General features: G+C 53.6%; 1 protein-coding gene across 1 annotated transcript in view; it reads left to right on the top strand.

Annotated features, from left to right (window-relative positions):
* Positions 1-13,761, top strand: part of LOC144953406 (DNA repair protein XRCC1-like) — a 41,594-nt gene extending 27,833 nt beyond the window's left edge. Inside the window, exon 11 of the mRNA XM_078883983.1 lies at positions 8,335-13,761. Within this exon, the coding sequence (XP_078740109.1) occupies positions 8,335-8,442 (108 nt within the window). The 3' untranslated portion in view covers positions 8,443-13,761. The remainder of the gene's footprint in view (positions 1-8,334) is intronic.
* The last annotated feature ends 1,052 nt before the right edge of the window (positions 13,762-14,813 follow it).

The following is a 14,813-nucleotide window of genomic DNA, read 5'->3' as shown; positions in this document are numbered from 1 at the left end:
GAGGTGGTGAGTGTTGTGACGTGGTGGTGGTGGTGAGTGTTGTGACGAGGTGGTGAGTGTTGTGACGTGGTGGTGAGTGTTGTGACGTGGTGGTGGTGAGTGTTGTGACGAGGTGGTGAGTGTTGTGACGTGGTGGTGGTGAGTGTTGTGACGTGGTGGTGGTGAGTGTTGTGACGAGGTGGTGAGTGTTGTGACGTGGTGGTGGTGAGTGTTGTGACGAGGTGGTGAGTGTTGTGACGTGGTGGTGGTGAGTGTTGTGACGAGGTGGTGGTGAGTGTTGTGACGAGGTGGTGAGTGTTGTGACGTGGTGGTGGTGAGTGGTGTGACGAGGTGGTGGTGAGTGGTGTGACAAGGTGGTGAGTGGTGTGACGTGGTGGTGGTGAGTGTTGTGACGAGGTGGTGAGTGTTGTGACGTGGTGGTGGTGAGTGTTGTGACGTGGTGGTGGTGAGTGTTGTGACGTGGTGGTGGTGAGTGTTGTGACGAGGTGGTGGTGAGTGTTGTGACGTGGTGGTGGTGAGTGGTGTGACGTGGAGGTGGTGAGTGTTGTGACGAGGTGGTGAGTGTTGTGACGTGGTGGTGGTGAGTGGTGTGACGAGGTGGTGAGTGGTGTGACGAGGTGGTGAGTGGTGTGACGAGGTGGTGAGTGGTGTGACGTGGTGGTGGTGAGTGGTGTGACGAGGTGGTGAGTGGTGTGACGTGGTGGTGGTGAGTGTTGTGACGTGGTGGTGGTGAGTGTTGTGACGAGGTGGTGAGCGGTGTGACGAGGTGGTGAGCGGTGTGACGAGGTGGTGAGTGTTGTGACGTGGTGGTGGTGAGCGTTGTGACGTGGTGGTGGTGAGCGTTGTGACGTGGTGGTGGTGAGCGGTGTGACGTGGTGGTGGTGAGTGTTGTGACGTGGTGGTGGTGAGTGTTGTGACGAGGTGGTGAGTGTTGTGACGAGGTGGTGAGTGTTGTGACGAGGTGGTGAGTGTTGTGACGAGGTGGTGGTGGTGGTGAGTGTTGTGACGAGGTGGTGATTGTTGTGACGAGGTGGTGATTGTTGTGACAAGGTGGTGGTGAGTGTTGTGACGAGGTGGTGAGTGTTGTGACGAGGTGGTGAGTGTTGTGACGTGGTGGTGGTGAGTGTTGTGACGAGGTGGTGGTGAGTGTTGTGACGAGGTGGTGAGTGTTGTGACGAGGTGGTGAGTGTTGTGACGTGGTGGTGGTGAGTGTTGTGACGAGGTGGTGAGTGGTGTGACGAGGTGGTGAGTGTTGTGACGTGGTGGTGGTGAGTGTTGTGACGAGGTGGTGAGTGTTGTGACGAGGTGGTGAGTGTTGTGACGTGGTGGTGGTGAGTGTTGTGACGTGGTGGTGGTGAGTGTTGTGACGAGGTGGTGAGTGTTGTGACGAGGTGGTGAGTGTTGTGACGTGGTGGTGGTGAGTGTTGTGACGAGGTGGTGAGTGTTGTGACGTGGCGGTGGTGAGTGTTGTGACGTGGAGGTGGTGAGTGTTGTGACGTGGTGGTGGTGAGTGGTGTGACGAGGTGGTGAGTGGTGTGACGAGGTGGTGAGTGGTGTGACGAGGTGGTGCGTGTTGTGACGAGGTGGTGAGTGTTGTGACGTGGTGGTGGTGAGTGGTGTGACGAGGTGGTGGTGAGTGGTGTGACGAGGTGGTGAGTGGTGTGACGAGGTGGTGAGTGGTGTGACGTGGTGGTGGTGAGTGGTGTGACGTGGAGGTGGTGAGTGTTGTGACGAGGTGGTGAGTGTTGTGATGTGGTGGTGGTGAGTGGTGTGACAAGGTGGTGAGTGGTGTGACGAGGTGGTGAGTGGTGTGACGAGGTGGTGAGTGGTGTGACGAGGTGGTGAGTGTTGTGACGAGGTGGTGAGTGTTGTGACGTGGTGGTGGTGAGTGTTGTGACGAGGTGGTGAGCGTTGTGACGAGGTGGTGAGTGTTGTGACGTGGTGGTGGTGAGTGGTGTGACGTGGTGGTGGTGAGTGTTGTGACGTGGTGGTGGTGAGCGTTGTGACGAGGTGGTGAGCGTTGTGACGTGGTGGTGGTGAGTGTTGTGACGTGGTGGTGGTGAGTGTTGTGACGAGGTGGTGAGTGGTGTGACGAGGTGGTGAGCGTTGTGACGAGGTGGTGAGCGTGGTGGTGATGAGTGGTGTGACGTGGTGGTGGTGAGTGGTGTGACGTGGTGGTGGTGAGTGGTGTGACGTGGTGGTGGTGAGTGGTGTGACGTGGTGGTGGTGAGTGGTGTGACGTGGTGGTGGTGAGTGTTGTGACGAGGTGGTGGTGAGTGTTGTAACATGGTGGTGGTGAGTGTTGTGACGTGGTGGTGGTGAGCGTTGTGACGAGGTGGTGAGCGGTGTGACGAGGTGGTGAGCGTTGTGACGAGGTGGTGAGTGGTGTGACGTGGTGGTGGTGAGTGTTGTGACGTGGTGGTGGTGAGTGGTGTGACGTGGTGGTGGTGAGTGGTGTGACGTGGTGGTGGTGAGTGTTGTGACGTGGTGGTGGTGAGTCGTGTGACGTGGTGGTGGTGAGTGGTGTGACGTGGTGGTGGTGAGTGTTGTGACGTGGTGGTGGTGAGTGTTGTGAAGTGGTGGTGGTGAGTGTTGTGACGTGGTGGTGGTGAGTGTTGTGACGTGGTGGTGGTGAGTGGTGTGACGTGGTGGTGGTGAGTGTTGTGACGTGGTGGTGGTGAGTGGTGTGACGTGGTGGTGGTGAGTGTTGTGACGTGGTGGTGGTGAGTGTTGTGACGTGGTGGTGGTGAGTGTTGTGACGTGGTGGTGGTGAGTGTTGTGACGTGGTGGTGGTGAGTGTTGTGACGAGGTGGTGAGTGGTGTGACGTGGTGGTGGTGAGTGTTGTGACGTGGTGGTGGTGAGTGGTGTGACGTGGTGGTGGTGAGTGTTGTGACGTGGTGGTGGTGAGTGTTGTGACGAGGTGGTGAGTGTTGTGACGTGGTGGTGGTGAATGGCGTGACATGGTGGTGGCGAGCGGTGTGACGTGGTGGTGAGCGGTGTGACGTGGTGGTGGTGGTGAGTGTTGTGACGAGGTGGTGAGTGTTGTGACGAGGTGGTGAGTGGTGTGACGAGGTGGTGAGTGTTGTGACGAGGTGGTGAGTGGTGTGACGTGGTGGTGGTGAGTGGTGTGACGTGGTGGTGGTGAGTGGTGTGACGTGGTGGTGGTGAGTGTTGTGACGTGGTGGTGGTGAGTGTTGTGACGTGGTGGTGGTGAGCGTTGTGACGAGGTGGTGAGTGGTGTGACGTGGTGGTGGTGAGTGGTGTGACGTGGTGGTGGTGAGTGGTGTGACGTGGTGGTGGTGAGTGGTGTGACGTGGTGGTGGTGAGTGTTGTGACGTGGTGGTGGTGAGTGGTGTGACGTGGTGGTGGTGAGTGTTGTGACGAGGTGGTGAGTGTTGTGACGTGGTGGTGGTGAATGGCGTGACATGGTGGTGGCGAGCGGTGTGACGTGGTGGTGAGCGGTGTGACGTGGTGGTGGTGGTGAGTGTTGTGACGAGGTGGTGAGTGGTGTGACGTGGTGGTGAGCGTTGTGACGTGGTGGTGGTGAGCGTTGTGACGTGGTGGTGGTGAGACGTGGTGGTGGTGACTGTTGTGACGTGGTGGTGGTGAGTGTTGTGACGAGGTGGTGAGTGGTGTGACGAGGTGGTGAGCGTTGTGACGAGGTGGTGAGCGTGGTGGTGATGAGTGGTGTGACGTGGTGGTGGTGAGTGGTGTGACGTGGTGGTGGTGAGTGGTGTGACGTGGTGGTGGTGAGTGGTGTGACGTGGTGGTGGTGAGTGGTGTGACGTGGTGGTGGTGAGTGTTGTGACGAGGTGGTGGTGAGTGTTGTAACATGGTGGTGGTGAGTGTTGTGACGTGGTGGTGGTGAGCGTTGTGACGAGGTGGTGAGCGGTGTGACGAGGTGGTGAGCGTTGTGACGAGGTGGTGAGTGGTGTGACGTGGTGGTGGTGAGTGTTGTGACGTGGTGGTGGTGAGTGGTGTGACGTGGTGGTGGTGAGTGGTGTGACGTGGTGGTGGTGAGTGTTGTGACGTGGTGGTGGTGAGTGGTGTGACGTGGTGGTGGTGAGTGGTGTGACGTGGTGGTGGTGAGTGTTGTGACGTGGTGGTGGTGAGTGTTGTGACGTGGTGGTGGTGAGTGTTGTGACGTGGTGGTGGTGAGTGTTGTGACGTGGTGGTGGTGAGTGGTGTGACGTGGTGGTGGTGAGTGTTGTGACGTGGTGGTGGTGAGTGGTGTGACGTGGTGGTGGTGAGTGTTGTGACGTGGTGGTGGTGAGTGTTGTGACGTGGTGGTGGTGAGTGTTGTGACGTGGTGGTGGTGAGTGTTGTGACGTGGTGGTGGTGAGTGTTGTGACGAGGTGGTGAGTGGTGTGACGTGGTGGTGGTGAGTGTTGTGACGTGGTGGTGGTGAGTGGTGTGACGTGGTGGTGGTGAGTGTTGTGACGTGGTGGTGGTGAGTGTTGTGACGAGGTGGTGAGTGTTGTGACGTGGTGGTGGTGAATGGCGTGACATGGTGGTGGCGAGCGGTGTGACGTGGTGGTGAGCGGTGTGACGTGGTGGTGGTGGTGAGTGTTGTGACGAGGTGGTGAGTGTTGTGACGAGGTGGTGAGTGGTGTGACGAGGTGGTGAGTGTTGTGACGAGGTGGTGAGTGGTGTGACGTGGTGGTGGTGAGTGGTGTGACGTGGTGGTGGTGAGTGGTGTGACGTGGTGGTGGTGAGTGTTGTGACGTGGTGGTGGTGAGTGTTGTGACGTGGTGGTGGTGAGCGTTGTGACGAGGTGGTGAGTGGTGTGACGTGGTGGTGGTGAGTGGTGTGACGTGGTGGTGGTGAGTGGTGTGACGTGGTGGTGGTGAGTGGTGTGACGTGGTGGTGGTGAGTGTTGTGACGTGGTGGTGGTGAGTGGTGTGACGTGGTGGTGGTGAGTGTTGTGACGAGGTGGTGAGTGTTGTGACGTGGTGGTGGTGAATGGCGTGACATGGTGGTGGCGAGCGGTGTGACGTGGTGGTGAGCGGTGTGACGTGGTGGTGGTGGTGAGTGTTGTGACGAGGTGGTGAGTGGTGTGACGTGGTGGTGGTGAGTGGTGTGACGTGGTGGTGGTGAGTGTTGTGACGTGGTGGTGGTGAGTGTTGTGACGTAGTGGTGGTGAGCGTTGTGACGAGGTGGTGGTGAGCGTTGTGACGAGGTGGTGAGTGGTGTGACGTGGTGGTGGTGACTGTTGTGACGAGGTGGTGGTGAGTGTTGTAACATGGTGGTGGTGAGTGTTGTGACGTGGTGGTGGTGAGCGTTGTGACGAGGTGGTGAGCGGTGTGACGAGGTGGTGAGCGTTGTGACGAGGTGGTGAGTGGTGTGACGTGGTGGTGGTGAGTGTTGTGACGTGGTGGTGGTGAGTGGTGTGACGTGGTGGTGGTGAGTGTTGTGACGTGGTGGTGGTGAGTGTTGTGACGTGGTGGTGGTGAGTGTTGTGACGTGGTGGTGGTGAGTGTTGTGACGTGGTGGTGGTGAGTGGTGTGACGTGGTGGTGGTGAGTGTTGTGACGTGGTGGTGGTGAGTGGTGTGACGTGGTGGTGGTGAGTGTTGTGACGTGGTGGTGGTGAGTGTTGTTACGTGGTGGTGGTGAGTGTTGTGACGTGGTGGTGGTGAGTGTTGTGACGTGGTGGTGGTGAGTGTTGTGACGAGGTGGTGAGTGGTGTGACGTGGTGGTGGTGAGTGGTGTGACGTGGTGGTGGTGAGTGTTGTGACGTGGTGGTGGTGAGTGGTGTGACGTGGTGGTGGTGAGTGTTGTGACGTGGTGGTGGTGAGTGGTGTGACGTGGTGGTGGTGAGTGTTGTGACGTGGTGGTGGTGAGTGTTGTGACGAGGTGGTGAGTGTTGTGACGTGGTGGTGGTGAATGGCGTGACATGGTGGTGGCGAGCGGTGTGACGTGGTGGTGAGCGGTGTGACGTGGTGGTGGTGGTGAGTGTTGTGACGAGGTGGTGAGTGTTGTGACGAGGTGGTGAGTGGTGTGACGAGGTGGTGAGTGTTGTGACGAGGTGGTGAGTGGTGTGACGTGGTGGTGGTGAGTGGTGTGACGTGGTGGTGGTGAGTGGTGTGACGTGGTGGTGGTGAGTGTTGTGACGTGGTGGTGGTGAGTGTTGTGACGTGGTGGTGGTGAGCGTTGTGACGAGGTGGTGAGTGGTGTGACGTGGTGGTGGTGAGTGGTGTGACGTGGTGGTGGTGAGTGGTGTGACGTGGTGGTGGTGAGTGGTGTGACGTGGTGGTGGTGAGTGTTGTGACGTGGTGGTGGTGAGTGGTGTGACGTGGTGGTGGTGAGTGTTGTGACGAGGTGGTGAGTGTTGTGACGTGGTGGTGGTGAATGGCGTGACATGGTGGTGGCGAGCGGTGTGACGTGGTGGTGAGCGGTGTGACGTGGTGGTGGTGGTGAGTGTTGTGACGAGGTGGTGAGTGGTGTGACGTGGTGGTGGTGAGTGGTGTGACGTGGTGGTGGTGAGTGGTGTGACGTGGTGGTGGTGAGTGTTGTGACGTGGTGGTGGTGAGTGTTGTGACGTAGTGGTGGTGAGCGTTGTGACGAGGTGGTGGTGAGCGTTGTGACGAGGTGGTGAGTGGTGTGACGTGGTGGTGGTGAGTGTTGTGACGAGGTGGTGGTGAGTGTTGTAACATGGTGGTGGTGAGTGTTGTGACGTGGTGGTGGTGAGCGTTGTGACGAGGTGGTGAGCGGTGTGACGAGGTGGTGAGCGTTGTGACGAGGTGGTGAGTGGTGTGACGTGGTGGTGGTGAGTGTTGTGACGTGGTGGTGGTGAGTGGTGTGACGTGGTGGTGGTGAGTGGTGTGACGTGGTGGTGGTGAGTGTTGTGACGTGGTGGTGGTGAGTGGTGTGACGTGGTGGTGGTGAGTGTTGTGACGTGGTGGTGGTGAGTGTTGTGACGTGGTGGTGGTGAGTGTTGTGACGTGGTGGTGGTGAGTGTTGTGACGTGGTGGTGGTGAGTGGTGTGACGTGGTGGTGGTGAGTGTTGTGACGTGGTGGTGGTGAGTGGTGTGACGTGGTGGTGGTGAGTGTTGTGACGTGGTGGTGGTGAGTGTTGTTACGTGGTGGTGGTGAGTGTTGTGACGTGGTGGTGGTGAGTGTTGTGACGTGGTGGTGGTGAGTGTTGTGACGAGGTGGTGAGTGGTGTGACGTGGTGGTGGTGAGTGGTGTGACGTGGTGGTGGTGAGTGTTGTGACGTGGTGGTGGTGAGTGGTGTGACGTGGTGGTGGTGAGTGTTGTGACGTGGTGGTGGTGAGTGTTGTGACGAGGTGGTGAGTGTTGTGACGTGGTGGTGGTGAATGGCGTGACATGGTGGTGGCGAGCGGTGTGACGTGGTGGTGAGCGGTGTGACGTGGTGGTGGTGGTGAGTGTTGTGACGAGGTGGTGAGTGTTGTGACGAGGTGGTGAGTGGTGTGACGAGGTGGTGAGTGTTGTGACGAGGTGGTGAGTGGTGTGACGTGGTGGTGGTGAGTGGTGTGACGTGGTGGTGGTGAGTGGTGTGACGTGGTGGTGGTGAGTGTTGTGACGTGGTGGTGGTGAGTGTTGTGACGTGGTGGTGGTGAGCGTTGTGACGAGGTGGTGAGTGGTGTGACGTGGTGGTGGTGAGTGGTGTGACGTGGTGGTGGTGAGTGGTGTGACGTGGTGGTGGTGAGTGGTGTGACGTGGTGGTGGTGAGTGTTGTGACGTGGTGGTGGTGAGTGGTGTGACGTGGTGGTGGGGAGTGTTGTGACGAGGTGGTGAGTGTTGTGACGTGGTGGTGGTGAATGGCGTGACATGGTGGTGGCGAGCGGTGTGACGTGGTGGTGAGCGGTGTGACGTGGTGGTGGTGGTGAGTGTTGTGACGAGGTGGTGAGTGGTGTGACGTGGTGGTGGTGAGTGGTGTGACGTGGTGGTGGTGAGTGGTGTGACGTGGTGGTGGTGAGTGTTGTGACGTGGTGGTGGTGAGTGTTGTGACGTAGTGGTGGTGAGCGTTGTGACGAGGTGGTGGTGAGCGTTGTGACGAGGTGGTGAGTGGTGTGACGTGGTGGTGGTGAGTGTTGTGACGTGGTGGTGGTGAGCGTTGTGACGAGGTGGTGAGCGTTGTGACGTGGTGGTGGTGAATGGCGTGACATGGTGGTGGCGAGCGGTGTGACGTGGTGGTGGTGAGCGGTGTGACGAGGTGGTTGGTGAGTTGTGACGAGGTGGTGGTGAGTGTTGTGACGTGGTGGTGGTGAGCGGTGTGACATGGTGGTGGCAAGCGGTGTGACATGGTGGTCGTGAGCGTTGTGATGTGGTGAAGAGCGTGACAAGGCGGTGTCCCCTGCCCGCCCCCCAGGTGCTGGTGGGGAGCCCCGCGGTGCTGTTTGTTCGCCCGCGGTGGCTGCTCGAGAGCCTCCGGCGGGGGGCGCTGGCCCCGCCGCAGCCGTTCGCCATCGCGCCCTAGCGGGGCGGCGGGGGGGGCCTGAACCCCAGACAGAAATATCAACAGAGACACAGACTCTAACGGTGACACCCACATCCCCGTGGACCCCGAGTGGACGATGTGTTCCTCGTGGCACCACGAGTCCCCTGTAGACCCCGAGGCCCTCCGTGGACCCCGAGTGGACAACGTGTTCCCCGTGGCACCACGAGTCCCCTGTAGACCCCGTCTCTGGACGCAACCTTCTAGGACCGTGCTCACCTCCCCTCGCCTTCCTTCCTCAAGCTTTCACCAAACCGGCATTCGCCGCCTTCACCAAGCTGTGCCGACCGGCACGGTGAAGTATGGTTCGATAACACCCCCCTTTCACCACCACCACAGTCCAAATTGTGTTGTTGGGGTGGGTGTGGGCCCTCATCCAGCAGTGGAGTGACATTGGGGGGGAGGGGGGTTTGTGTGCGTTTATTCTCAGGTTTTTTCGGTAAAGTCACGTAGGTAAAACATTAAAAGTAATGAAAGTGTTGTTACATTGGAGCCTCTTTGCACCGCCCAGGTAATAGCAGCAGCCGCCACCACTGTAGGTGCCCACAACCGAGATTTTGTTTTGCTGGTTCAGTCGCATAAGTATAAATGTGTCGTGTCGTTAAACCCACCGCCACCACCACCCCGACGCCACAGCCCAATCTGTCACATAAACACAAAGTGCCAATTATTTACTTAGTTCAGCACTAACCAGTTTCATCTTCTTGGTTATTTCGGTAAAGTCACGTAGAATGGAAATAATAAAATAATACAAATAAAACATAATAAAATCATTCTCACGACGTTTCGGCCACAACGCAATTTATTTTATTTTATACCTACGTGACTTTACCGAAAGAACCAAGAAGATGAATCTCTGCAGTCACGAAAGCTTTAAATCGAAAAATAACCAGTTTGTGTGTGTTGGAGAGTAAACCCACTACAACATTTACAATCAGTAAGGGGTCTGTCACGTAAACGCAAAATGCCAATTATTTACTTAGTTCAGCACTAACCAGTTTGTGTGTGTTGGAGAGTAAACCCACTACAACATTTACAATCAGTAAGGGGTTTGTCACGTAAAAACAAAGTGCCAATTATTTACCTAGTTAATCACTAACCGGCTGTGTGTTGGAGAGTAAACCCACTGCAACATTTACAATTCGAGTTAACGAGACGTTTTGCCGGTAATTACAACTGACCTCATCAGGTGACGGCCAGAATTGTTGAGAAATCCTCCTCCTGTTATGGTCTTAAATAGAGGCGGGATAAATGTGATGTCAGTCTGGCTGTCGCCTGATGAGGCTGGTTGTAATGACATCACGGTACACGAATTGCAAACGCTGTGGGTTTACTCTCCAACACACAACCAGTTAACAATAGAGGTTGTTTGGGTTAGATCGCGTAAATATATAAATGTATCGTTAAAACCCGCCACCACCCGACACAGCCAACTAGTAAGGGTTGTCACGTAAACAGAACGTGCCAATTCGTCACCAGTACAGCACTCACCGGTGTGTTGGAGAGCCAAGCCACAACATTTACAATCGGAGTACGACGTTTCGCCAGTAATTGCAACCAGCTTCATCAGGTAATCGTCACTGGTGTTAGACACATCTACGCCTCTATATAAGGAACGAAACAGACTTCTCCACACTTTTATATATTTACGCGATCTAACCCAAATAAAACCTTATGGATGATATTGGTCGTGAAAGCCTACGTCTTAAACACAACCAGTTAGTGCTGAACTGGTCATGAATTGGCCCCGTTTTGTTTATGTGACAAGCCCATTACTAATTAGGCTGTGTGTCCGGCGTTGGTGGCGGGTTGAACGACGCGTTTATATTCTATGCGCTCTAACCCAAACAATACCTGTGGATAATATTGTTCACGAAAGCCCTGCTACTACTACTACTACTCGTTAAACTATAGGTTCCAGTCACCCTCACAGCGAGCCACCTCAACTGGCACGTGGCTGATCAAGTTGACGTGGAGCAGCAGCAGCTGTAAATGTCACATTGAGGGTGGTCGAGAAGCCAGATGCATGGCCTGTCCCCCGATTCTCCGCGTACCTTTTAGGAACCGCTCAGCGCCAGAGGAATTGCATAGGGAGTTGAGCGGGGAGCTGGTACATCATCATCATCATTGCCGCTGCTTTGATGATGATGATGCCTCCTTTTGCGTTTGTGAAATCGGGGCCTTCCAAGTTGACGTCACACCACTCACCACACGGTTCTGTTTCCCGGGGTGGTGACTCGTCATCGCCACACCCAGAGAGTGTTTACATTTTTCCCTGTGTCTGTGTGTAGTTGTGTAGTGGTTAGCGCACTGCACTACCCGCTCATGCCCAACACCAGTAACGATTATCTGAACCGGTCCTGGGCCTCCCCTAGGTCGACTCAAATGAGTACCTGGTGTGGTGTGTAAACATCGCCACTGGGGAGACGGAGGCGGTCGGGCGTGGTGCTGGCCACCTACCCCCTCGTGTCCGTTCCGGCCTTCATAGGTGCTCGCTAACAGCACTTGCCCCAACAGCCTGTTTAGGCTATACGGGGGGATGTTTTCCTTGGTTTTGTGTGTCCATCCCAAACATTCGGCGTACGCTTCTCTCCCGTCAAGTTCTTTTTCGACGGACGCGGTTTGAGAGGAGTTTGAGGCCCAACGAGATCGGAGGCAGGGGTCTCGCACTTGCGTCACGTCGCGTGTTCATGGGGCCACTCAAGGCACTGGTATTTTGCCAGTGTAGCTTATTGCTCACCCCAGATGGACCACTTGCCTCACGAAGGGGTTATAATGCAGGAGGTCGCTGGGTTCGATCCCGAACCCTGACGCCTGTATACAGTAGACTCGATTACACTGGTCAACACACTTTTTCTGGCATAAGGTATTCAAACGGTTTTAAGGTAATTTTGGGGTGCTGATTCCAAATCTGGCATCAGGTTTTTGAGATATCAAATATTGCATTTTCAATAAAAACTGCAAAAGATGTTTTTTTTTTTATAAATGTGGATATCTACATTAAATTATATTATAAACACTATGCTAAAAATACAGCACCATATTTTAACACTAAAGCAGTCACTGACTCGCAACAACTTGCAATCATAAGTGACAGAGTTAATTTCGGGTAAAATCAATGAAAATGGGGTATGCCGATAGCATAAAAAATTAACCCGTAAAAACAAAGTTTTTCACTATAAATCCTTTATATGCGTGCCAGCCCACATTGGTCTTTGAAACGGGTGGCTAGAGTCCTCTCGTCCTCTGGCTTGAGATGGCTGCCACCTATGGGTCAGATGATTGCCTGCCACCATTAAGCAATTGGTAATTAAATATTTAAAAAAATCCTAAAATGTTGAAAATTTTGGAAAAAAAATTTCACGAAAATAAATTGTCACGCACAACGAGTCTGTGTGCAAAATGTCAGCTCGATTTGGATCACGGGAAGTGGGTTAAAAAACGACCGAAAGATTTGCACGGTCGTAAGCGCGCAAGCAAGCAAGTGAACTTAATATAAAGGATTTAAAAAATGAGATGTGATGGAGCAAATCTGAGATCAGATTTGGAATCAGCACCCTGAAATTAGTCTAAAACAGCTGCAAAAGTCCAGGCCAGAAAAAAATGTTTTTGTTTGTTGACCAGTGTTATCCGTGTGCGGTTTTTAGCCAATTTGTGGATTAACCACGCGCCTGAGATTTTGACACAAGTTAATAACTCGTGGATTGTTTTTCCTTAAGCCCAATGTAATAATATAAAAACAAACTGTTGTACATTGTGAATCTTGGAAATGTTTATTGCAAGTGATGTGCTGAAACCGAACAAATATGTTATTGCCTCTACAGTATAACACAGTAATTGCATATCTTTACAACAGTGGGGTGGAGGTTGATTGATTTTGATGGGTGTGGCTCTTCTGTCCACTATAGCGGGCCGAGTCTTCTGCGCGTGAGCAGGAAAGTGTTACTACTTGGCACGCGCATTGATCGGTCGATTGTTAGCAATCGTTCTAAATCCAAAGAGTAACAATAGAAATCTTCAGTTGTGCTTCATTTCAAATAAGATATTTTTCAAATAATCCGCGGCAGTCCATCATTACCGCAGATAATCGACAGTCCACTGCAGTTGGGAGGTTGCGTGTCTCGATCCCCGTGATCGCGTGGATTTTTGACTGTTTTGGCTGTTGCTATACATTTCCACACGATGATAAGCCACCACTTCGTCGAGCTATCATCAGTGATGGCCAGGTTGCTTCTGAACACATTCCTGCGGAGGGAGCTGGTAGGAACGTTGGGTTGCTCGGTCAATGGCCAGGGTCAACGGCGGCGTGGTGTATTCCGCAAAAATGGCCGACTGTGAGGGCGGGCACAAGCCGGCGTGAGTAGGTTAAACGTTGAGTTTTATAAGGGCACCACGGGGTGACCAGCCCCTCCCCACCCAGCCCCACCCCTCCCAGCCCCTCCCTCTCCACCCAGCCCCTCCCTGCACGACGGACGGACACAATAATCCCCTGTGGGCTGGTGTAACCAGTGGGTTCCTACCAGTAGAATAGCTATACAGCAGCTCAGTGGGGCTTTACCTGGTAAAATAAAATACAAGTACAGGCAGTCATCGACTTATGAACACCTGTACATACGGACCAGCTTCCACGAAAAAAATAGCAAAAACACATTGATTTAAAACGCGAACTTGAAAACTGAACCACTGATCTATTTTGTTCAGAGGAGCGATCCTTGGCGGGATGTTAATGAGTTTAACGATGCTTCCCTTTTTGTTGATCCATAACACGTTTCATAACACTGGCCATGTGGGCATTCAAATGCAGTGCGTTGTTTTGTTCCGACTTACGAACCGTTCGACTTACGAACGGGTCTCAGGAACGAATTAGGTTTGTAAGCCAAGGACTGCCCCGTACTGCATTGTATTGAGTGAGTGACTATACGACCATTCCTAGACCTGCCTGATCCCTATTTTTCTCGTGACTAGAACTAGTACTATCCAATCCATAATCACCTCGTGACTATTACTAGTACTATCCAATCCATAATCACCTCGTGACTATTACTAGTACTATCCAATCCATAGTCCCCTAGTGACTATAACTATACCTACCCCATCCATATTTAACTAGTGACTAGTCCTAGTCCTACCCCATCCATATTTGACTAGTGATTAGTACTGTGTCGGGGCACTGCTGAGCCCCCAGAATGCCTTGGCCCTGGGCTCAAATTGGGAGTGCTGCTGAGACCGGATTTTCTTGGTCTCCTCATCTCGGTCACCGTTGAATGTATACACACGGATCGTATTAAAATGCGTTGTGGCTCTGCGACTCTGCGTGTTTGGGTTGTGCTGCTGCCGCGTGGTGTTTCCGCGGCGATGTGTCCGATGTTCGCTGCGCCTGCTGTCGAAGCTTTGTCGGGTCTCTGGGCTGCTGCTGCTGTTGTTGTGAGCTGTGCGGACACGGACAGAGCAGACAAGAGTAGACATACAGAGACACGGAGTGTCGCATGCAGACAGACGGATAGCAGACACGGTCATAGACACGAACAGAGATGCGGATGCGGGCACTGACACGGATAGAGTAGACACACGGACATAGACACAAACAGAGAAAGACAATGACCAGGACAGAGCAAACGGAGAGACAGAGAGACGCGTCCCCGTTGATGTGCCTAGCACCGCTAAGTGAAGGAGAGATTTCTGTGATCCACCCTATCGACCATGAACTCTACCTGTGTGTTGCTTGAGTAGCGGATATGAGTGGCGAATTCTGACATTTAGCCCCGGGAAGTTTTCTCAACATCTCTACCCACGGAAAGAAAGGGGCGGTGGTAGGCTGTGGGATTGGAACACCGGGCAGGGAAAATGAATGCATCGACTCGTGTAGGCTGATGCGTGCATCACTACCCAACATCTTACACTCCACCTACATGGAGTTGATGAGCAGAGGGACATCACTACGCTGTTGTGGTCCTGTGTACAGCCAGTGCCGCTTGCTTCGTCTTTGTGTACAGAATAAAACTCCGGCTTATCAGCCTCATTTAGCCAGACGGGGATGGCCGTTTTAAAAAGAGTCGATTACGGCATTTTTAAATGGCAAAAAAATTAACCCGTAAAAACAAAGTTTTTCACTATAAATCCTTTATATGCGTGGCGGCTAGAGTCCTCTCGTCCTCTGGCTTGAGATGGCTGCCACCTATGGGTCAGATGATTGCCTGCCACCATTAAGCAATTGGTAATTAAATATAATTTATTTTTTCCTAAAAAGTGTAAAATTTTGGGAAAATTTTTTTCACGAAAATAAATTGTCACGCACAACGAGTCTGTGTGCAAAATGCCAGCTCGATTGGATCACGGGAAGTGGGTTAAAAAAC

This window comes from Lampetra fluviatilis, chromosome 76 (assembly GCF_964198595.1).
Source record: "Lampetra fluviatilis chromosome 76, kcLamFluv1.1, whole genome shotgun sequence".
NCBI lineage: Eukaryota > Metazoa > Chordata > Hyperoartia > Petromyzontiformes > Petromyzontidae > Lampetra > Lampetra fluviatilis.
Note: the sequence above shows the minus strand (reverse complement) of the source record. Positions and strands in the feature narration are given on the sequence as shown.